This window comes from Lynx canadensis, chromosome A1 (genome assembly GCF_007474595.2).
Source record: "Lynx canadensis isolate LIC74 chromosome A1, mLynCan4.pri.v2, whole genome shotgun sequence".
Classification (NCBI taxonomy): Eukaryota; Metazoa; Chordata; class Mammalia; order Carnivora; family Felidae; genus Lynx; species Lynx canadensis.
In genome coordinates this window covers 197,031,267-197,054,530 of record NC_044303.2, presented here as the reverse complement: position 1 = coordinate 197,054,530, position 23,264 = coordinate 197,031,267, and the positions used below count along the sequence as shown (strand labels likewise).

The following is a 23,264-nucleotide window of genomic DNA, read 5'->3' as shown; positions in this document are numbered from 1 at the left end:
GTGCTTGGCACCCCGGGCACCCGACATTCAATGCCAGTAGCATCACCAGTCATGATGTCAACGCCTCCCGTTCTCACTTCTCCCTGAGAACCACAGCTGGGCAGCGTCTCGTGAGCAAGCTCCCTTGACCCCATGTTGGGCCCGAGGGGCCAGGGGCAGAGCCATGGGGGTCCGGACCCTGAAGTCAGGAGGGGCTCCTGGGAAGGGCCCTGCTGAGGAAGGCTCACCGAGATCCAAGGGTGCTTGAGGGCCTCGGCGGCCGTGATGCGTTTGGATGGGTTGATGGTCAGCATCTTATTGATCAGATCCTTGGCTTCCGGGGTGACAGTGTCCCATTCTGGTGACGGGAACTGGAAGGGGCAGAGGGGCCAGGTTTGCCCAGCCTAGCCCAGGCCACCCCTGCGATCCCCCAGCCCCTGACTGGCAGGGGAGCAGGCAGGGGTCCTACTGCCCATCCACTCGGGCATCCACAACCAGGAGGAGTGGGGACCCTCAACGCAGGGACTCCCCTGGAACCAGAGGAGGGACAGGGTGCTTTGCCCCCGGGGACAAATCAGAACAGAGGCCAGAGGGAAAGGAGGACTTCCTCTGTTGTTCTAAGGCTGTGCCTTGTCTGGGGAGCAGTAGGCCAGCGGCTATAGGCCAGACTCCAGAGTCAGAAGGCTGAGTTTAAGTCCTGGCTCTGCCTCTTAGGCTGTGTGACTCTGGACAAGTCATGTGACTCTCAAACTGCCTCTAGAGATGTTGTGAGGATTAAATATGACGTGAAACCCAGAGCGCATAGCTTGATAGAAGCAGCCTTATTGAAAATCAGTATAGGGGCGCCTGGGTGGCTCAGTCGGATAAGCATCCGACTTCGGCTCAGGTCATGATCTCGCGGTTCGTGAGTTCAAGCCCCGCGTCGGGCTCTGTGCTGATGGCTCAGAGCCTGGAGCCTGTTTCAGATTCTGTGTCTCCCTCTCTCTCTGCCCCTCCCCCGTTCATGCTCTGTCTCTCTCTGTCTCAAAAATAAATAAAGGTTAAAAAAAAATTTTTTTTAAAAGAAAATCAGTATAGCTTGGTCCTTAGGAACACAGACGCTAGAGCCAAACTGCCTGGGTTCAAATCCCAGCTCCACCACTTTCGGCTATGCAGTGTGGGCAGTTATCTAACCTCGCTGCGCCTCAGCTATCTTATCTGTAAAATGGGACTAATACTCACACCTCTGTCATAGGTTGGTATGCAGATTAGCTGTAATATATATATATATATATATATATATATATATATATATATATATATATATAAAGCATCTAGAAGAGTCCTGTATCAGTGCTAGGTATTATTATTATTTATGTGTGCATTACTATTGGCAGGAGCAGGGTGGGGGGGAGTTGAGAGTCTGGCTTCTGGACCTACCCTCCACCTCTCATCCCACTTGGGTGCTGTTTCTGCCCTCTGGGGCCCCGGGCTAAATCCCGTCACACAGAGGCTCAACCATGAGGCGAGGCCTCACACATCAGCCCTCAGGCTCTACCCGCCCCACAATTAGAGAGTGGCAGGGGGCCTAAGTGGGTTGGGAGGGCAGGAGGGAGGCACAGGGGTTGACAGGGAGGCTGGAGAGAGGAGGGACACTCACATCATAGGCGCCGGCTTTGATTTGCTGATACAGGCGGTGCTGGTCCTCATCCCAGAATGGCGGATACCCAACCAGCAGGATGTACAGAATGACCCCTGGGAAGAGGACCAGGAGAAGCCTCACCCCCCTGTGGGGAGGAGCCATGAAGAGGGGAAGGATGGGAAAGGAGAGGGCAGCAGAGGGGCAGGTGACTGGGGGGATGAGGCGACTTCGGGGTAGACTCACCACAGGCCCACAGGTCCACAGGCTTCCCATACGGGTCCTTCCGCAGCACTTCCGGGGAGAGGTATCCAGGCGTCCCTGCGAACCCTGCTCCCCAGACACCCAGACAGGCAGACACACACACAGAGGTTGGCACGTTAGCAACCCAGAGCAAGATCCTGCTGGAAGAGGGATGAGGTTGCCCTGGAGATGAGGAAAACACTCCCTGCCCCCAAGAGTGTGTCGAGGGCAGGAAGCTCTGGCCCGGCCAGGCAGCAAAGCCTCTAGACCAGGCTGGACAAGTCCACAGTGCACCTGTCACTACCCCCACTCCAGAGCCTATGGCAGAAGTCATCAATCAATCCCAGAGTCCTTCCCGTGGGGTCCTGACTCAGCATCCCTCACTTCTAACAGCCATCCTGCAGCCACTATCAAGCGCTGGTGGCACGCTAGACAAAATGTCCTTGCCGTGTCAGCTATAGCCGAGCAGAACCCTTGCCCACTCCCCACCCTTGTCGGAGCTGGTCCTGGGAGAGGAGGAGGACTCTCCCCAGCTCTGGTTTTGCCTTAAGTCTCTTTTTCTTCGAGGCCTCAGTTTCCTCATCTGTCAAATGAGGGATTAGGGACGCCTCCCTTCACCACCTCCCGGCATTGTTGAGAGGACCTCGCTGGCAACAAACAGGCATCCAAAGTACTTTAACAGATAATCCTAAGAACAGTGACTATCTCTTAAGTGTGTGTGCTAAGCACGGAGCTGAGCACTTACACGTCTGCTCTCACTCCTCACACAGCCCTGAGGAACGTGCTGTTATCACCCCCATTTCACAGGTGAGGAAACAAAGGCTCAAGCAAGGTGACGTGACTCGTCCCAAATCACACACCTCCTAAGTGGCAGAGTCAGAACTTGAACCCAGAGCTCTGGCTCTTAACCGATGATCAAAAGTGCCCACTAAAAAGTTTCCCCAGATAGCGGAAAGGACTTAATTATGCCAGAATCTCAGAGTGCTCGGGCTTGTGTGAGCTTAGATCCTGGCTCTTCCCCTTTTGATCTCCCGTGAGCTCTTCCAAGTTTCTTAGCCTCTGTTCCCCATTTGTAAAATCAGGATAATTAGCCCCGGTACCCAGGCTGTTAGGGGAACCCGTGGAAACCCCCTAGCCAGGAGGGATGGTGCACGTGCGTGTGAAGAAGCCACGTACTCTTTTCATGATAACCGTGTCCCTGTGCCTGAGCCCCGTGGATATAGGATGGGCAACACCCAGTGACCAGGGGCTGAGTGGCCTGGGACCGCTGCTCCCAGAGCCCTGGCTAGCGCAAGAGCCATCTCCCACTTGCCCCTGCTTGGGCAGGGCTCTCCTAGAGGCCAACGTGTCAACACAAGGCCGGCCCCCAGTGCCCCTGGCACCCCCTGCTCCCACTCACCGAACCATGCCTGCTGTTCCCCTTCCACCTCTATGGCCAGGCCAAAGTCCGCCAGCTTCACCGCGGCGCCCTTGAGCTTGGAAGCCAATAGCAGATTCTCCGGCTTCCCAGGACCAGAGAGAAGAGTGAAGTGGGGGAGGAAAGAGCCAGAAGACAGTGATGAGCAGATTCAGAACCTCACCTCCGGGGGCCTGGGCGTACGGAGGAGCAGCTGGACAATCCAGAGGTGCCCTGCACCCTCCCCTCCGGTCCCAGCCACGGGACCCCGAGCTTCAGCCCCCAGACAGGGGACGACCCTAGGGCAACACCGCCATCTACTGCACCAGAAAGACCTTTTCCCCACCCCGCATCCCCTCCTTCACCTCACCTCAGGGTTTGGGGCTGGGGCTGAGGTGAGGGCAGGGAGTTGGGGGAATAGCCACCACTATAATAGAGAAGAAGGAGCGATATTTATTGCGCCCCTCCTAGGTGCCAGTCACTAGGCTAAGTGTTTTGCATACATCATCTTACGGCCTCAACAACCTTTGGGGTCAGCATCATTCTCCCCGTTTTCCACAGTAGCCTTCCTACATTCCCCGAAACAGTCATGCTTGTTCCCACCTCAGGGCCTCTGCACTTCCCGCTCCCCCTGTCTGACTTGCTCCTTCTCTGAGCTCCACAGAGCTGACCCCTTCTCTTCATCTGCTCTCACCTTCATGTCACCCTGTCAAAGGATCCCTCCATGACTATCCAAAGGAGGAGCCCCCAGGTAGCCTCTGTCTTAGCAACTTGTGACTATCTTCAGAGATATCATCACAATTTGTAATGTTTCCCCATCTGTTGTTGTGCTTGTCCATTATCTGTCACCTCTATAGAAAGTGAGTTTCTTACCACTACATCACCCGCACCTAAGACAGGGGACAGCGCAGAGCAGACACTTAATAAGTATTTGGCATATGTATGAAGGTGAGGAAACCAAGGCTCAGAGAAGTTAAGTGACTTGGCCAAGATCACACAGCTGATAAGTTATAGAGCCAGAATCGAGGCAAAGTCAGGCTCTAGAGCTGTATTTTAACCACTCTAGGCTGAGAGAGGGCCTCATATCTGCTGCCTGGCCTCTGGGACCCCAAGGCTGCTGTCTTCTGCTGGGTCTGGAGAGGAGGAGATGCCCCTACACAGGACAGAGGGAAGTGGAAGTGAATCCTGCAGGTAGATAGCCCTCGCTTCTGACCCAGGTCCACCATTTCTATGCTGTGGAACTTGGGCAAGCCATGTCAATCCTGAGCTTTAGTTTCCTCTCAGAAAAATGGATCAAGCCCAGCTCACAGAGCGGTGTGCGGATTAATCTGTGTAGAGCCCTTGGCAGTGGCCTACAGCGTGTGCTTGATGAGCATTAGCGCTCCCAGTTTCTGCTTGGGGTGGGCTGGGGGCGTGGGCTCCGAGTCCCCGGAGACAGCTGGTTTCCTCTGACCCCCTTCCCCACTGGAACTTCCGAGGGGTCCCACCCCTGACCTTCCACTGACCAAAGTTAGGCGGGACCCAAACAAATATAGCTCCATCCGTCCCTCGTTAAGGCCTCTTTTATCCTCTGGAGACTGCGTTCCCAAAGTGTCCTGGGCCTTGGTAGCTGTCCTGCCCTGATTTGATGAATATGCCACTAATTAATCTATGCAGAGTGGCCTAAATTTGCGCTGCCTCTCCTCCTTTCTCCTCCTGTGCAGGGGCTGTAGCTATAATGGGAACAGGCCCTCTGGGAGAACTGCCCTGCAGTCTGGCAGGACCCTCTGGGAGTGCACACTCACCTGTGGGTGTAGACTGATAGACTAGGAGCTCACGGGAGCTCAGCTGAGAAACCATGGACTGCTCATGATAGAGGTGGGCAGGGGCTCAGGTCAGAGCACTGCATCCCAAAGAGGGACCTGGGTCCCACTGGAGGACGCCCAGGGCGGGCGCCCAGAGAGGGCGCCCAGGATGAAGAGGGCCTGGAAATCCTGTCCTGCCTGGGAACGGAGGAGAACAGCCTGCAGAAGACTTAGGAGGTACAACAAAGCTGCCCTAGGGTCTCTGGGCTGCTCCAAGCTGGAGGCTTGATCTGTGTGACCCCAAAGGGTAGAACTGGGGTTCACAGACAAAACTCCCACAACAGGAAAGATTGAAGGAGCATTTCCCAGTGGTTCAAGGGGGATACCCCATAAGAAGCAAGTTCAGAGTCACCGAAGGCCAAACGCAGAGGTTCAAAGGCACCTAGAAGGAACTACTGTAGAAGCAGGAACTGCATTGAGGGGCTTTTTGGCCAGGCCACTGCGGGCACAGGATCTGGGGTCAGAAGACCAGGGCTCCAGTCCTAGCTCAGACACAGCTGAACTGCGTATTCTTGGGCAGGTCCCTTAGACACTCTAAGCTTCAGTTTCCTGCTCTGCAAACTGGGGATACCAACCGAGGTAACCAGCCTCGATGCCATGAGGCTCAGCAGAGGAGAGCTAGGAGTCTGTGCCGACCAGTCAAGGCTATGTGGCTCGTGCCAACCCTAAACTGCACGACTGCTTAGGTCTGTCCATCTTCCCATTCAGGTGGGAAGAGGAAGGACTCTGAGGACCCCGAGACCTGTTTTTCTTCTCCCCCCACCTGCCAGAGACCCAGAAACAAGAATGACAACATGTCCGTGCACCAGACACTGTGCTGTCTCCTTTGACATCCTCAGCAACCCTGTGCAGAGGTTGCTATGGCAACCCCGCTGTAAGGAAGCTGAGGCCTTGAGGCTAGAGAGTGGCCTAGCTGGGCCTTGGACCCCTTCGTAGCCAGCACTGTCAGTCTAACTACATCTTACTCAGTCTGGCCCAAGGCACATGGGGCGAGGAGTCAGGACACTGGATCCTGAGCCTAGATACTCCTCCCTGAGCCCAATTTCCTGATCTGAACAGTGGCGTCTATATTCCCCACCCTGCCCAACTCAGGGGATTCTGGGGGCTCCTGGGTGGCTCAGCCAGTTAAGTGTCCAACCCTTGATTTCAGCTCAGGTCATGATCTCATGGTTCAGGAGTTCGAGCCCCGCGTCGGGTTCTGCACAGAGGCTGTTTGGGATTCTCTCTCTCTCTCCCTGTCTCTCTCTGCCCCTCCCTGGGTGAGCTGCACCCCCAGGTGGGTCGCTCACCTTCAGGTCCCGGTGCACCACACCCATCTGGTGGCAGTGCAGCACGGCCTCCAGGATCTGCTGGATACAGTGACTGGGGAGAGAGAGGAAGGGGTCACGGTGTGAACGCAGGCCTCTCCCGGAAAGCTGGAAAGGCAGGGAGGGAGGCCCCCTTGGCCCCAGGCACCATCACCAGGCTGCACCTGGCACTCACCTGGCATCAGCCTCGCTGTAATACTCCCGGGCCACGATGTCCTCAAACAGCTCCCCACCAGTAACCCTGAGGAGACAGGCACAAAGTCACCCTCCCACAAAGGCCCCAGGTGTTGCCTCTTCCGGAAGAGTCTCCAGGAAGCTAAGGACGGGACCCAGGGACCTCAGAACCTCAGCCCAAAGGGAGGAACCCCAGGGGTGTCTCCTGTTGGAACCCTCTTCCTGGCTTCTAGCCCACCCGTCTACCAACTTCCCTCCCCTCCGCCACCTGCCCTTCTCTCCCACTGGGTCCAGGCTGCACTTAGGACAGGGATGGGACACTCAGAACGTATCACTCAGGGTCATCAGGCTCCTGGAAGCCCAAGGACTGGGTTTTGTTGCTGTTACTGTTGTTTGTTTGTTTGTTTAGTAAACTTGATTTTTTTCAAGGAACTTTAGGCACACCGCGAAACTGAGGCACAGAGATTTCCCACACACCCACACATGCAGAACCGCCCCCACTATTAACTGGGTTTTTTTTATGGACGGGACCAGTGCCTTCACTGAAGTTTCTCTGCCAACCCAAGAACCTATCATTTCATTATTGTTTTTCCTTCCATTGACTGGCTTTAAGAACTCCACAATGACTCCAAAAGGAAACTTTCTATCACCAGCAGACATGCAAAGCCAGCATCACTGGCCACAAACAGAAGCAAAATGAAAGCTGTGCCAAGGAGAGGAACGGGTATGTGTCGCCTTTTCAGGGAACCCCACCTGCACTGCTTGGGTGGCGGGCCTACCACATTTGGGAAACTTCGGTCTCAGAAGAGGGAATTCAGCCCGGCCTGGGAGCATTTGGGAATCGGGCCGAGGGACCCAGTCAGGTCACCCCGGCTCCGGCTGCCCCCCTACCCCTTGTACAGCCCGGGGTGGGCCCAAACTCACAGGTCGAAGATCAGGTAATGGTGTCCCTCCTCAGAGATGCTGTCGTGGAGCCGGACTGTGGGAGGGGCCCAGGCAGCCAGTTAACCCGGAAGCACCGCTTCCTGCCCCCTCCTGCCCTCTCACCTCCCCTCCCCCGCCCCCCAACAGCCAACATGCCAATTTCTCAGTCACTGAGCACAAGCTAGGTAACAGGTGCTTTGACAAACGAAGTAAAGGATGGCTCACTGACTTCGGGCATCGTCAGAAGCGGCCCGGGTTTAAAGGCGAAAGACCCCTCCCCGCTTTGGTGAGAGTTTGACCCCTTTCTTCCCCCAACGCTTAGCTTCTTGCAGGGCAAGATGGCACCGTCGAATCAGCCCATGGCTCAAATCTCTGCCACTTCCTAGCTGTGTGACTTCAGGCAAGTTGTTACACCTTTCTGAGCCTCTCTTTTCTTGCCTGGACAATGAGAATGAAACTTCTGGACCCTCAGGCTTGTTGTGAGAATTCCATGAGGCACCCAGCCGGTGTTCAACCAATGCAGCCCTGAGTGCCTAACCCCACTGTGTATCCAGGTCTGAGATAAGAGAGCTGGGGGGCGTGGGGGACAGTGGTCCCTGAGTGTGAGCATGCTGAGAAACTCATCTCTTCCTACCTCATTTACCAAGAACGGGGGCAAGGCTCCCAGAAGCCCAGAGCTCCCTAAATTACCCCCTGAGATTCTAGAAGGAAGGGCCCGAGGCCTGGGGTTGACTCTAGGGGGCTGCACCCTGCCAACCAACTGCATTTTCTCCCAGGACAGCTTCACATCCTTCCCTGAGCCACAGCCTAAAAATGTCCACAGAGCGGGGTGCGGGCTCAGAGAATTAAGATACATCGCACAACGGAAAATTACACAGCTGTTAAAATAATACGGCAGTTATGTATCCACTGGTTCAGAATCATCTCTGAATTATGTTGTTTGGCAAAAAAGCAAAGCGCAAAACAGCGTGCGTGGTACTTTTTATAAAAGATGTATTTAAGCCTGTCTGTGACATAAGCCTCTCTGGAAGGATACAGAGAAGTGGGCACTGGGGTACCTTGGGAAAGGGAATCGGGAGAGCAGGGGTTGTGAGTTGTTGAGACTATTTTTTCACTGTGAGCCCTAGTGCCATCTGAATTCTTGCCATGGGCATGTATTTCTGACTCAATATTGAGTCCCCTAAATGGCTTAAGACTCTCCTATCTGCACATAAAGTTTGGAGAAGCAGGATCAAAAACACAAGAGTGGGTGTCTGCTATGGGGGAGGGGAGAATGTGACCAGAGATGGAGGAGGAAGGGAACACAAGTTTATTATTTTTTTTAAAGATTTATTTATTTAAGTAATCTCTACCCTGAACGTGGGGCTCAAGTTCACAACCCCGAGGCCAGGAGTCACACACTCCACCGACTGAGCCAGGCAGGAACCTCAGGCATGCAAATTTAATTAAAAAAATTTTTTTAATTCCTAAATGATGATATGTGTTTATAAATGACAGAAAGAGGGGCGCCTGGGTGGCTCAATCGGCTAAGCATCCGACTTCGGCTCAGGTCATGATCTCAGGTTTGTGTGTTCGAGCCCCACGTCGGGCTCTGTGCTGACAGCCTGGAGCCTGCTTCGAATTCCGTGTCTCCCTCTGTCTCTGCCCTTCCCCCACTCATGCTCTGTCTCTCTCTCTCTCTCTCTCTCTCAAGAACATTAAAAAATCTTTTAAATAAATAAATGACTGAAAGACGTGTTAAACATGTTTATTTTGCTCTTAACTAAGCTCTACGCTCAACTTGAGCTTGAATTCACAACCCCAAGATCAAGAGTCGCATGCCCTACTGGCTGAGCCAGGCAGGCACCCCTGTATGTAGTATATTTCAAAGCAAAAACAAGAAGCAGGTGCCTACAAGTACATATTATGTGATCCGGCTTTAATTTCTTCTCAACATTTTATTATAAAAAATTTCAAACATACACTCACGTGAACACCTGTGTACCCCCCACTTAGGTTCTATCATTAATCTTATATTTGCTTCACTACGTTTCTACCCATTCCTCTACCTATTAACCTGTTTCCATTTTTTAAGGCATTTCAAAGCAAAGGTAGGCTCGGTTTTTGAAATGTCTATGTGCAGTGGAAAGAGCATCCTGTATATTCTGTGTGCAGAATCTGGCAACCCCGTATTGGTGCCCTGGCCAGGTCCCCTTTGGTAAGATGGGGTCGCCATCCTGCAGCTGCCAGCGGGGTTAGCTGCTAACAGCTCACATTGACCCCCTTCTCTGGAGAACTCCCCACTGCCTACAGAGCCACCTTGTGTACAAGGTTACCTGCAGCATTCAGCCAAGGACTGACTACTGTGGGAGGGCAGGGTCGGTGCAAAGGGGCAGTCTCCTTGCTTTAAGGAGGGACAACCCCAAGACAGGATTTATGTTCCAGTGTGTACGCCATACACACACCTGGAATCGGGTCAAAGTTAGACTTGACCTGAGGCCACACCCTTGCTCAATTTCTTCCCTTTTTCCATCGTGCTTCACCCAATTCCTTGCAGGCCTTCCATGGGAACACACCCTCGATAAATCACGAGAACCTGAATCCCTGCCTCAGGCTCCGCTTCTGAGAAACCTGACCTGAGATAATATGTATAGAAATACTCTCAGGTCATGATCTCACGGTCCGTGAGTTCGAGCCCCGCGTCAAGCTCTGTGCTGACAGCTCAGAGCCTGGAGCCTGTTTCAGATTCTGTGTCTCCCTCTCTCTCTGACCCTCCCCCGTCATAATCTGTCTCTCTCTGTCTCAAAAATAAATAAACATTTAAAAAAATTAAAAAAAAATACTCGAGAAGGTACAGACATCATATATCATATGGAAACATGTATCATACAAAGTTAGCATTGATAGTGTAACAAGATAAAGTTTTTAAAAAGACCCTTTCCTTGGGGAGTAGACTCCTTATTGCCTACTCGGTTCCTGGCAGGCATGTGTGTTTTTAACTTCTCTTTCCTGAGCATGAGAAGCTCTGAGAAGCCAACCTGCGGTCAGAACCATCTCAGAATGGGCTTTTAGAACCGGGTCAAGAGGCATTTGAGAGGAGCTCCAAGAAGACCGGGCTCCTTGATCTACCCTCTGACCGGAAGCCTCAGCCCCTTTAGAGAAGATTCTCAGGTTTCAGAGAAATGGACAAAATTGGGGGAGGGGGAGGGTCCTTAGGCATTGACTCTAGCTCAGATGGTAATTTTATGCTGATTTAAAAGGCTGCCCCTCTAAGAAGCCAGGTGACAGGAACACAGGCTGGATTCTAGCCCCCACCTGCATGAGGGCACTGGCGATAGTCCCTGAGAGGAGGTGCCATCATAGCTACGAGCCCAGGAGACAAGACACATCGAACCTCCCCTCCCATCCGTGAAGGCTACCCTGAGAAAAAAAAACAACTGAGTCCAAAGCCAAAGAGGAAAGGAAATTTTCAAGAGCCGCCGCAGGGTGTGAAAGGGTCTCACCACCTGGTAGAGATTGACATGACTGTGGTCGTTGAGTTATGCTGTCAGTTTTTGACTTTTTAGAAATATTGTCATAGATCAAATAGATCTGTAACCTAGTTTTCATTTCTGTAGCTGAGCTCATGAATTTCTGACATGCCTTTCATATTTCCAACAGTTACCAGTTTTTTCTTGGAAATTAGAGGCTGGTGCTTCTTACCTATCCAATGCCCCCTGACAACACATTCTTGATGTCCACTTGGGAAGCTAAAGAGAACGGCTGGGAACCTGGGCTCTGGAGTCAATCTTGCTGGGCTCACCTCCTAGCGCTGCCTCTTATAAGCTCTGCAGCTTTGGGCAAATTAGGTAACCTCTCTGATCCTCCTTTCCTACCAGTAGCGGTAACACTACTGGCCTGCTTTGGAAGTTAATCGATGATACTTGTAAAGCCCTCAATACAGTGCCTGGCACAGGGAAGAACCTTGATAAATGAAAACACCATCATCTTCATTATCCACCAGCCCCCCTTCTGTTGCCCACCCAAATCACTTGTGAAACTCTAAGGTTGTCCCCTACTCCCTGGGATGGCCTTTGGGGTTTGCCCCATCAGCAGGTGGTAATACAGAGTGTAGGGCACTGTCCCATGTGCATGGCACAGTTGGGCCGCCCTGTGCTAAGCCACGGCCTCCCTGACCTGGTCCCCTTGGGGCTGGGCACCGGCCACACACGGGCAGCAGCCAGTAAGCATGCCTAGAGACACCAAGCAGGCTGGCTAGGACTCAATCTAGCTTCATGGACTTGCCTCATGGGTTTTGCATCCACGGCTGTACCTCTTTGCATTTCTTTGGGCAGATTATAATCTATAATCTATTTAGAAGTGAGATATTTGGAGGCTCAGGAAGTAGCACCCTTCAGGGCCCTTCCAGCCCTAAGATAGCTCGGGTTCTTCCCCCGCGTCTTCCTGGTCTGGGTCTCAGCTCGGCTCTCCACTTCCCTGTGTATCAGCCACCCCCGCCCCTTCCTTTCCCCCTCCCCACCCCCATCCTCACTTCTTCCGCACATCCTCCACCCCTAGCAGAGGCCTTGGCACACGGTGGGGCCTCGGATGCCCTTGCTATCAGGTGAAGGAAGGAAGGAGTAAATGATTCAAAGATGACAATGATATTAAAGGTGACAGCCATCATTGCTGAGACTTCCCCATGTGCCAGGCTTGTGCTAAGTGCTTTACTTGCACTTTCTCATTTAACCCTCCAACAGTTGTAGAGGGTGGATATCAAGATTACCCTCACAGAGGAGGATACCGAGGGTCAGAGAAGTTCAGAGCCTGCCCACACTCAAACACCCAGTGAACAGCGGAGCTGGGATTTGACCCCACGTGTAAACCCCGTTCTCTTCACCGCCATGTTAAATATAGGGCCCCAAACTGTTGACCAAACACCTGGATGGCTCAGAGGAATGAGAATCGTGTGGAGGTTACATTTTCGGGTAAGGTGGTTTTGTGGAAAGGTGTGGACTGAGGAAAAAGGGGAGCAGTCTCATGATAATAAAGCACTTACCTCGGGACTGTCACTGTACTATGCTCTATCTAATCATCACAACCCTATGAGGTGGGTATCATTTCCATTTTCCAGCTGAGAAAACCGAGCTTCAGAGTGGTTAAGCAACATGTCCGGGGTCACACAGCAATTAAGCAGCAAACCCAGGATTTCAGCTGCAGTCTGTCAGCCCCAGAGCCCATGACTACTGCTCCCCATGCACAGCTGGGAATGAGAGGGGGAAGGAGGTGCAAAGAGGAGGCAGCGTTGACCTGAGACAGCTGCAGCACACCCCCTTACGCACACACGCACACGCACACACACACACACACACACACACACACACACACCCCACCTCCTTCCTCTGGGGCTGACAGGCTTTCTCAGAACCGTGGGACTTTATCGTCAGAGATCACTCACAATCCTGTCCGTCATACAGCTGGGGAGGTGGAGGCCCCGCCCAGGCAGGAGCCGGCCTAGGGCTGCACAGTGAGTCTGCAAGCAGGTCGGGGATCGGGGGTCCAACCAGCCTCGCTCCCCACCAGCTGCCTTGCTGCCCCTCTTCTGATTCTGGCCCTGGAGCCTCTGGCTGCTGTTTGCACGGCTCTGCTCCCCTTCCCTGGGCACAGGGAAGGGGAGGTGCCTTTTGGGTATAAATACCAGATGGAGATGCTTCTCTCCAGCAGGAGAGTTAACCCTTGGGGCTCTGGGCACAGAGAGATGCTTCCTCCCCACGGGCGAAGGCGTGGCGGCTGTCAGAGTTGGAATATTCCTCAGAGAGCACCTAGGCCTTAGTCCTCAAAGCGTGGTCTGGGAACCAGCAGCCTCGGCATCGCCTTGGAGCGTGTTAGAAACGCAAAACCTTGCCCCCCGCCCCCAAACTCACTGAACCAGAATCTACCTTTTAACAAGATGCCCAGATGATCCAGAGGGTGCTTCCTTGTGAAGTTGGGGAGGAAAGTGGCTCAGAGAGGGAGGGGCTCCCACCCAAGGTCACACAGCCATTCCCTGACAGAACTCCATCTAGAATCTGCATTTCCTCCCCACGCCCCACCCCCAGCCGCCCAACTCAGAACCATGATGGGCAGGGATGCAGCCCCCCAATCATGTAAGGGGGAGGTGGGAGGCCAGCCAGTGACATGTGGTCTAGGCCCGGCCTCTCCTGGCGGCCTGGGCTCAGTCTACCCCGGGACCGGGGCCACCTTGGAGCCTGCCTCTGGAGGGCAAGCAGGCGGCTGGGCTAGGCAGGCAGCCCGGCCACAGTGCCAGGCTGACTCAGCATGGGGCAGGTTTGGGGAGTGGGGCGTGCTGGTCAAGGCCAAGCCTGGCCTATTTTCGTCTCTCTCAGAGCTTCGGGAGTTTTCCTGCAACAGCTTTTCCGAAGGAGGCTGCCGGCAGCTGCGTGGGCTGGGAGGAAGGGCCCCTTCTTCACCTTCCCCTCAACCAAGCTGGTCTCTGAGAAACGTGGAAACCATTAAAGGTACCCCCTTTCCCATAACAGGGGCCATGATGCCCAGAGAAGAGAGCAGCTGCCCTCCCAGCCCCCAAACACCCACCAGGCCGGGTGCCACCCACCCCCCTCCCCCCTCCCCACAGCTCACCGATGTTGGGGTGCTTCAACAGGCGGCAGATGCGGGCTTCACGCTCCAGCTTCTGATGGTCTGAAACACAGATGCCCAGGTAAGTCCCGGATGAGGGAGGAACCTTCCCCCACTCCATCTCTGCCTCTTCACGGCCTCTTATGATCTACACCTGCCAGGGCAGCCCCTGGGCCCCGCCTGGAGAAGCTCGCCTCTCTGGCAGGGGCCCTGGGTCCTCCAGAAAGGCAGCGGGATGCAGCAGAAGGGGGAGAGACCAGGTTGCAGTGCCTCAGAAGTCCCTTCCTCTCTCTGGGCCTTGGTTCCCGGGGCTCTCAACTGAGGTACCTCCCAGAGCCACAACCACAGAGCCCGGAAGGGCCCCCCAGGGCAGGCCCCTGCCCCGCCCCCAGCCTTGCCCCTCCCATGAGGCTCCAGCTGGGACTGAACCACTGACAGGCACTCCTCCAGACCCACCCAGCACAACCCTCTCCCTTGGGCTTGGGACCTTCACCTGTGTGGTTCTCTCAGCTTGGAACTTTCCCTTCCAACCTCCCACCCGGCCATCATTGGCCATCACTCGTTCATCCCACCTGTCTTCAGATACACTTTCTCCTAGCAGCCTGTCCTGACTGCCAGGCTGGTAGGGACCCCTCCTCTGGGTTCTCAGGGCCCCTGGACAACACATCCTACCTTGTCTCATGGACCGGGACCTTGGCTCGTGCCCTTAAGGGCAAAAACTTGGTCTCTGTTGTACCCTGGCATCTACCCAAATGCCTGGCACATAGTAGGTGCTCAAGAAATAATTGAAGTAAAGAATAAACCATTGAATGGCGAACCTTTCTAAAGGAGTCTGTATTTGCTCTGCAGGAGAAGAACCGTATTAATTTGCAGGGGCCACCCCCCTTACAGGGGACTCCGGGCCAGGGACACAGAGAGCCCCAAAGAATCTGTAGTACAGAACCTGCATGTGACAGCATCGGGGCTTACCCAGAGCTCTTGCACCTGCTTTCCAGGACTTTTGTCCAAACCCCCAGGGAGAGAGGACTTGTTCAGAATCTGCCCCCTCTCCCCCCCATAGTCACTGACTCTGGGACTGCTGGGAACAATCATACCCATGACCCCCTTCCATCCCCCCAACGACCCTGTGCTGTGGGCATCCCTGTCCCCATTTTATGCATGTCTCCATCTCCTTTTGGGTGCTTTCCTCACAGTTCAGTAGTTGATGCCTTAATTTAAAACAACAACAACAAAAAAGGAGGCGGTAGCAAATCTACAAGATTTACTATGTGCCCCGTGCTGTGCAGGGCACTTTTTTTTTTTTAATTTTTTTTTTTTTTAACGTTTATTTATTTTTGAGACAGAGAGAGACAGAGCATGAACAGGGGAGGGGCAGAGAGAGAGGGAGACACAGAATCTGAAGCAAGCTCCAGGCTCTGAGCTGTCAGTACAGAGCCCGACGCGGGGCTCGAACTCACGGACCGTGAGATCATGACCTGAGCCGAAGTCGGTGCTGAACCGACCAAGCCACCCAGGCGCCCCTACACGGCACTTTTATATGCATCTCAAGTGCTTACAACCGCCCTTTGAGGGAGGTGCTGTCACGTTCTGGCTTTACAGAGGAGGAGACAGAGGAACAGGGACGTTAAATACCTGGCTCAGAATCACAACTGTGGTGATCAGTGGAGCCACACTTTGTACCCAGGCAGGCAGACTCCGGGGAGGAGCTTTAAAACCCTGTATTATACTGTTCTCTGCACCCTGACTCATTGCCACCCCCTCCACCTGCCCCCAATTTCTGAATGGGAAAATCGAGGCCCATGCCAGGGAACTCACGCAGATACTCAGAGGCAGAGCCAGGACTAGAACCCAGTCCCTGAATAACCCCTTCAGGGCAGGCAGGCACCAAGGAAGATTATAAGGATGAAGCAAGTCCCAGCTCTTGTCCCCAGGCAGCCAGCTCCGCTTTCCCCTGCCTCTTTATTAGAGCAATCACTATTAGAACAATCACAGCCGTCCTCCATGGGCTGCAGAAGCCAAGATCAATACTGAAATGTGGCTTTTTCATCAGCAAAGCAATTAAGTCCAATCCTGTTTCCATAGAGCGTAAGCTCAGCTCCCCAGCTGAAGGTGGACTACAGGCTGGGGGAGGGGAGGTTGTGCACACGGGGCGGGGGGGGGCTTCCCCTGGCCCCCCGTCCTTCCCAGCCTCCTTTCATATCTTCCAGGGCGGGGGCAGGCCGATTCCCACACAGAAGAGAAGAGGGGGATGCCCAGATCACACCGCATTGCAACTTCCAGCGCTAGAAGCATTAATTTGTTGAATTTACGTAAACATATAGGTTTTCCAATGGTTTTCATAACTGTGAAATGCTTTCATTTTCTAACATTCCTCGAAGAATGTAGGGACTGTGTTTCTCTTGACCTCTGAGGACTTGCTCTGTTATGTAGGTAAGGAAACTGAGGCCCAGTGATGAAAAGGGCAATCCCTTTATCAAAATCACTCAGGGGCGCCTGGGTGGCTCAGTCAGTTAAGCGTCCGACTTCAGCTCGGATCATGACCTCATGGTTCGTGGGTTCGGGCCCCGCATCGGGTTCTTTGCTGGCGGCTCAGAGCCTGGAGCCTGCTTCGGATTCTGTCTTGCGCTCTCTCTGCCCCTCCCCTGCTTGTGCTCTTTCTGTCTCTAAAATGAGTAAACATTAAAAAAAATTTTTTTTTGAATCACTCAGTGGGGTGGTCAAGCCTTGTTAGTACTCAGAGCTTTGAGGAACTGCTCCTGGATGCTGTCCCTAATGCAGCCAATAGTCCTTGGCAGCGAAGAACCTCTTATTAAAATATGAATTAGTTGCTGTCACTCCCTGGCTTCAAACCCGTCAACAGTCCCTAGTGTACTTATAATCCAAACTCCTCACCACAACCAGCCAGACCCTGCTGGGTCCTGCCTCATCTCGGCCTTGGAGCTTCAGCCACAGTGGCCGCCTCCTTTCTGACCTCAGGCACACCAAGCCCCTTCCCACCCCCGGGCCTTTGCATTCGCCCCGTGCCTTCTGCCTAGAATGCTCTTCTCCTGGGTCTTCTTATGGCTGCCTCCTTCTCCCCTGGCAGGTCTAGCACAACGTCACCTCTTCAGAGGTGCCTTTTCTGAGTGTCCCCTTGCCCCATCACTTTCCCACTGCCCTGTCTTCTTTATAACACTCCTTGCTACCTGAAGTTATCCAGTTTATTTATATGTTCAGTGTTATTTTCAGTCTTCCCCCTTAGAAAATGGGTGCGGTGAGAGCAAGACCTTGTCTGTCAGTCGCTGCCATGCTCCCGGGGCCCAGAGCCACTAAGCAGCTTGTCCAAAGTCCCATAGCTAAAAAAATGGCAGCGCTGGGATTTCAGCCCATGTTAATAATTACTATACTATATATCGCCTCCCATTCTTATAATTAATTAATTGACAAATCAATCCATCCAGCTCAATATAGTCCCACAATGGTGAAGCCTCCTGCCCAGGTACCTGGAAGGATTAGCCCCAATGCCCACTACAATACCTTGTGAACCTTCTCCCCCCCTCCCTGGGGGCAGACCTCCAGGGTGTTGGGGTTAAGGGGTCCTACCTTGCCCAGGAGCTTGGCAGGCAAGGGTGAGTGGAAGTAAGGTTCAGGGTGAGGTTCCTGGGGCCAGATAGCACCAGAAGGGCAGGGCAAGACAGAGCAGGGCATGGGGGCAGGCTGGAAGTCTGTGCCTGCAGAGGGGGTGGGCTCCAGCAGGCAGGTGGGCAGTGGGACTCTGGCCGGAGGCACAGGACAAGAACCAGGGGGAAAAAATAGACTTCAGAGTCTTGCAAGAGGAAATGCCCCCACCCTCTGTAGGGCCTCAACAGGGTTCCTGATCCTGGGGGGGCGGTTAGAGAAATAACCCTAAGGAGCAACAGTGCCAGGCAGGGGTGGGGAGTAAGATGAGGAAGACGGGAGAGATGTGTCTTACTGCCTACTTCCCATCACGGACCTCAGGGGTAGCCTGAATGAGCTCATGCCGCGTCCTGGGACTGGTCGCCAGGGAGCCAGGAAGTGACCCCTGAGCACTCGGATAGAGAGTGGGTACTGTGAAGGTGTCTGTACCCCAGTCAGTCTCCCCTGGCTGTGCCAGCCACATCCATGTGCCCAGCGTGCCCTAAAATGTTAATGAATTTTTCTTCTTCTTTTTTTTAATGCTTATTTATTTATTTTTGAGGGCGGGGGGGAACAGAGAATCCCAAGCATGGTCAACACAGAGCCCGACATGGGGCTCGAGCTCACGAACTACGAGACCGTGACCTGAGCCAAAATCACGAGTCGGCTGCTTACCCGACTGAGCCACCCAGGCGCCCCTAATGACTTTTTTCTGTGTGCTGGGTGAGGCTGGGGCTAGGAAGCATCTGGAGCCCCCGGCAGGGAGTTCTCGCCGGGCATATACTAGCTATCATCACTGCTGATAGGAGTCTGGGCCTCACCTACTGAATCCAACCCTCCAGGGTAGAAATAGGGCAGCTGCATTTTTTTAACTGCTCCCAGGGGGATTCAGCAGGGCTTGGGACAGGTAAAATTTGTACTTTCTGTTTCATGTCTTTATGGCTCCTTGGAACCGTTTATACTATAAGTATCTTATTAAAAAGAGTAGTTTTGGGGCGCCTGGGTGGCTCAGTGGGTTAAGCGTCCAGCTCTCGATTTCAGCTCAGGTCATGATCTCATCATTCGTGAGTCTGAGCCCCATGTCAGGCTTAGCGCTGACAAGGAGCCTGCTCGAGGTTCTCTCTCTCCTTTCTCTCCCTGCCTCTCCCCTGCGCTCTTTCTCTCTCACTCTCAAAATAAATAAACATTTCTTTTTTTAAAAGAGTAGTTTTAAAATACATGCAAGAAAACATCTCCTGGGCTGGGGAGCCATGCAACAGCAGGAGAGGCTGACCCTGGTGGGGAAGGGGAAGGGGAAGCCACAGCCCCCGCCCAGGGGAGGACGGATGCTCCGGGTGGGCATGGCCCCTGCGGGGAGCTGCCAAAGTCACCGGGAGTGCCAGCAGGAGAAGCTTAGGGTACGTTGCCAAATATTCAGCATCACACTGCTCCCCACCCCGGGCACCATGAGTGGCAAACAAAGAAACCTGTGAAAAGCCGCTCTTCTCCTCCCCTCCCGCTGGGGACAGGAGCGTTGGCAGTTGGCAAACTTCTTTGAGAAGATTCCCCGGAGAACCTCCCCACTCCCACCCTCCACGCTCACCTAGGCCTGGACCACCTTCCTCTAAGGACGTCAGAACCTCAACAAATCGCCAGAGAATGACAGGGTGCCTGGCAGTTTCCTCCTGGCACGGCCCAGAGTCTATACTGCCCGAGGAATGCTTAGTCCTACCTTCCAGAAAAGAGGCAATGCCCTTTCCATTCTCCCCCATAAACACCTGTCTCTTCCTGTCAGTGTGTGTGTGGGGGGGGGCAGTGAACTGCCCAAGAGCCCCAGCATCAAGGGAAGACACTGGTTCTTGACCCTCCCTCATTTTGGAGCTACCTCAACTTGCCATCCCGAGTCATGGCTCTAATCTTGCCCCCACTGTATCTCAGGGATTGGGACGTCTCCTTTGATCACTAGAGACATAAAGCACAGAGAGGGCACTAGAGTGCCACTAGTCACACAGCATGCAAGGCAAACCCCAGCATTCCTGTGGCCTTCCTGCCCGCCCTGACCCCTGCCCCTGGCTCTGGCTCCGGACTTTCCACAGGTGGCACCCTTCCACACCAGCTTTCAAGCTGAATGTGTGCCATCCTGGCAGGTTCAGGGACCCTCAGAGAATCCACGCACACACACCCCCAGCCTCTTCTCCCAGCAGGACACTGGCTGCCTATGGGGGAACTCAGTGACTAGGAAAAAGTGCTGGGCTCCCAGCGGCACTGAGCCAGAGGATGAAAGGCAGCAACACACGGTCAACACAGGGCCCGCTGGGAGGCCTGCGGGGGACAATGTGAACATCCTGTAACAGCCTCCGTGAACCCCACACCTGCTGGGCTCCAGCCCAGACACAGCTGCTGCCTATGCCGGGCAAACCGCTGGACACTATGCCAGCCCCTCGCTCGACGTCCCCCAGGCTGCACCTGCACCCGCCTCACCCAACAGAATTCCCTTCGCCTCCAGGGGACCCCCAAGGCAGCTAGACACCATTCAGAGCAGGAATTGGAGTTTTGAAGATAACCTTCCCCAACCCACTGACTATGGTTACTGCCATTCCTGCTCTAACCACGTGCTCAGGGCAAGAAGCAAGGCTCCTGGGCAGGCTTTCCAAGTTCCAGTGTCCACACGGATCACCAGTGCACCTTGTTAAAATGCACATCCTGATTCCTTAAGTCTAGAAACAAGAAGCCTTTCTAACGATCTCCTGGTGACGCAGATGCTGCTTGTCTAGGACCATTTCCAAACTGGAATGACCCGGGGATCTCTTCCAAACCCAGGTCCCACCTCACACGGATTAAATCACAACCTCGGTGGGTAGGAGCCAGGCATCAGGAGTTTTGGAAGCTCTCCGGGGGTCCCGGGGTGAGGACAGTTTGGGGAGCCACCGTTCTAGGGAAAATTTAGGGATAAGAGGGTGGATTTGCGTGGCTGAAGCAGAATGTACTTGGCGTTAGCTGGCCTCTGGTAGAGCACTGGGATGTGTTGGGTGCTATCCTAGGTACTGGGGATAGCAGGGACTGAGACCCACCCTACCCTCTTGAATCTTAAAGTCAAGAGGCAAGATGGATGTGAAATCAGGGACCAAGTCAGTCAATGGGATAAGTCCAGGTTGGGGTAAAGCCACAAAGGTAAACAGTAATAACATATAAAATAGGGGAGACCCCTCAGATTTGGGGGTCAGGGAAGTCTCTCAAAGGATGGGACATTGAGCTGCGACCTGAAGATTTAGAAAGGATCAGGCTTGTAAAAGGAGCCAGGTGAGGGAGTCCCAGCAGAGGGAATGGTGGGTGCAGAGGTCTGGAGATGAGAGAGGGAGCGAGTGGCAGAAAAACGGGGAAAGGAAGTCCTACCTGGAGCCTTTGCCTTCATCTGGGTGGGAGGCAGAGAGGCCATGGCCTCCGGTCTAGATCCCCGAAGGAAGGAAAATGGAGGGGTCTGCGCTCATAATACCCACAGGAGGAAGCAGCTCCCTCCTGCAGCATCACCCACGGGGACAGACCCAGGTCCTGGCTCTAACCCAAGGGGTAGAGGGTAGCAAGAGCCCCAGAGGACAGGCGAGGCATAGGTCTGCTACCTACCTCTGGCCGACAGCTTCTTGGTGTTAATGATCTTAGCAGCATACTCCTGGCCAGCCAGCACCTTCACACACCTGCGCACCACCGAGAAGGCTCCCCTGGAAGGACAGAGAAGGCGCAGGGGGTAAGGAAGGGCCCAAGGGATGCATCGCTGGGACAGACCAAAGCCCATGCGTCTGCACCATGCTGGCTAGGGAGACCTCCTGCGGCGCTGCAGGAGCTCCCGGGGACAACTGTGGCCTGACTCGGGGACGGGGCAGGGCTGGAGACCCGGGAGAACCACTGGTAGCAGATTATCGGGCCTTGGCCTCACGAGAGACGAACCTTGCAGAGTTGTAATAAGTCGGGCTCTCCAAGTTGTAAAACATTAGAATCGTGTAGTGTGAGAATCATAGCATCCCGGTCTCTGAAAGATTTTACTTTTTCATTCTTTGAGTAGGTAACACATCAACACGGTTCAACGTTCAAAAGATTGGAAAGACTCCCTCCCACCCCTGTACCCCAGTCTCCGAGGTCCCGTCCCCAGGGACAGCTAGTGTTACCAGGTCCTTGAGCAGCTGTCCACAAATACTCTCCCCCACACAAAGGTACTGGAACTTGCAGACCATTCTGCACCCTCCTTTTTTTTTTTTTAAAGTCTATTTATGTATTTTGAGAAAGAGAGGGGGAGACGGTGAGCAGGGGAAGGGCAGAGAGAGAGAGGGAGAGAGAGAATCCCAAGCAGGCTCTGTGCTGTCAGCGCAGAGCCCGACCCGAGCCTCCAAACCACAAGCTGTGGGATCATGACCTGAGCAGAAACCAAGAGTCGGACGCTTAACCGACTGAGCCACCCAGGCACCCCTTCACCCTACCTTTTTTCGGTAGATATCTTGGAGATACTCCTTCCAAATTGTGTATGTTACAAGAGGGGTACCTGGGTGGCTCAGTTGGTTGAGCGTCCGACTCTTGATCTCGGCTCAGGTCATGATCCCACAATTCGTGGGTTAGAGCCCCACTCCAGGTGTAGAGCCTGCTCGGGATTCTCTCTCTCCTTCTCTCTCTGCCCCTACCCTGCGCTCTCTCTCTCTCTCTCTCTCAATCTCTCTCTCTTTCTCTCTCTCAAAAATAAAGATTTTAAAAATCTTGAAAAAACACAAAAAACAAATCATCACATAAAGAGCTCCTCATTATTTATTCATATGGCTGTCCTATAATTTACCTAGCCAGTCCCCTATCACTGGGCAATTAGGTTAGTTCAAACCATATTACAAACAATGACTAACCTTCTATGTGTGCCTTAGAATTACTTTTGTCTTGTGTGCAGCTGTCTGTGGATAAACTTTGAGACACAGTGTTCCTTGGTCAAAGGGTAGGTGTTATCGGTAATTTCAACAGATAATGAGAGATTATCCATCTTAGAGATTGTACCAACCTATTTTCTCTAGTATGTGAGGGGACCATTTCCCTCGCCCACGTCAACAGTGTATCATCAAGCTTTTTTGTCTTTGCTAGTGAGACAGGTGGAAAATGGCAACTAAGCATAGATTTGATCTGTGAGTCTCATATTGATGAAGGCCGAGCCTCTTTTCACATGTTTTAAGAGGCTTCTGAGACTTGACCCTCAAAGTATCAGTGGCTGGGAAAAAAATCTGGAGCGAGGGATAAGTTTCAGCGCTTGCATGGGGACACTGATTACTGCCATGTGGAGTGTGGCCCATGTCCCAGATTGTTCAACTTTTTGAGAAAAGCCAGAAGTCTGGATATGTATGTGAAAATTCCCAATTTTTAAAGACTGGCACCTTATTCTTGAAAATAATTTTTTTAGGGGCGCCTGGGTGGCGCAGTCGGTTAAGCGTCCGACTTCAGCCAGGTCACGATCTCGCGGTCCGTGAGTTCGAGCCCCGCGTCGGGCTCTGTGCTGACTGCTCAGAGCCTGGAGCCTGTTTCCGATTCTGTGTCTCCCTCTCTCTCTG

The 23,264-nt window shown here is 53.5% G+C and overlaps 1 protein-coding gene across 1 annotated transcript in view; it reads right to left on the bottom strand.

Moving 5' to 3' along the window:
* Nucleotides 1-23,264, bottom strand: part of CAMK2A (calcium/calmodulin dependent protein kinase II alpha) — a 59,652-nt gene that overhangs the window by 24,325 nt on the left and 12,063 nt on the right. The window contains 9 exon segments of the mRNA XM_030329429.1: nt 228-350; nt 1,619-1,713; nt 1,844-1,927; nt 3,240-3,342; nt 6,370-6,442; nt 6,563-6,628; nt 7,486-7,540; nt 14,083-14,142; nt 21,316-21,410. Of these exon segments, the coding sequence (XP_030185289.1) occupies nt 228-350; nt 1,619-1,713; nt 1,844-1,927; nt 3,240-3,342; nt 6,370-6,442; nt 6,563-6,628; nt 7,486-7,540; nt 14,083-14,142; nt 21,316-21,410 (754 nt within the window).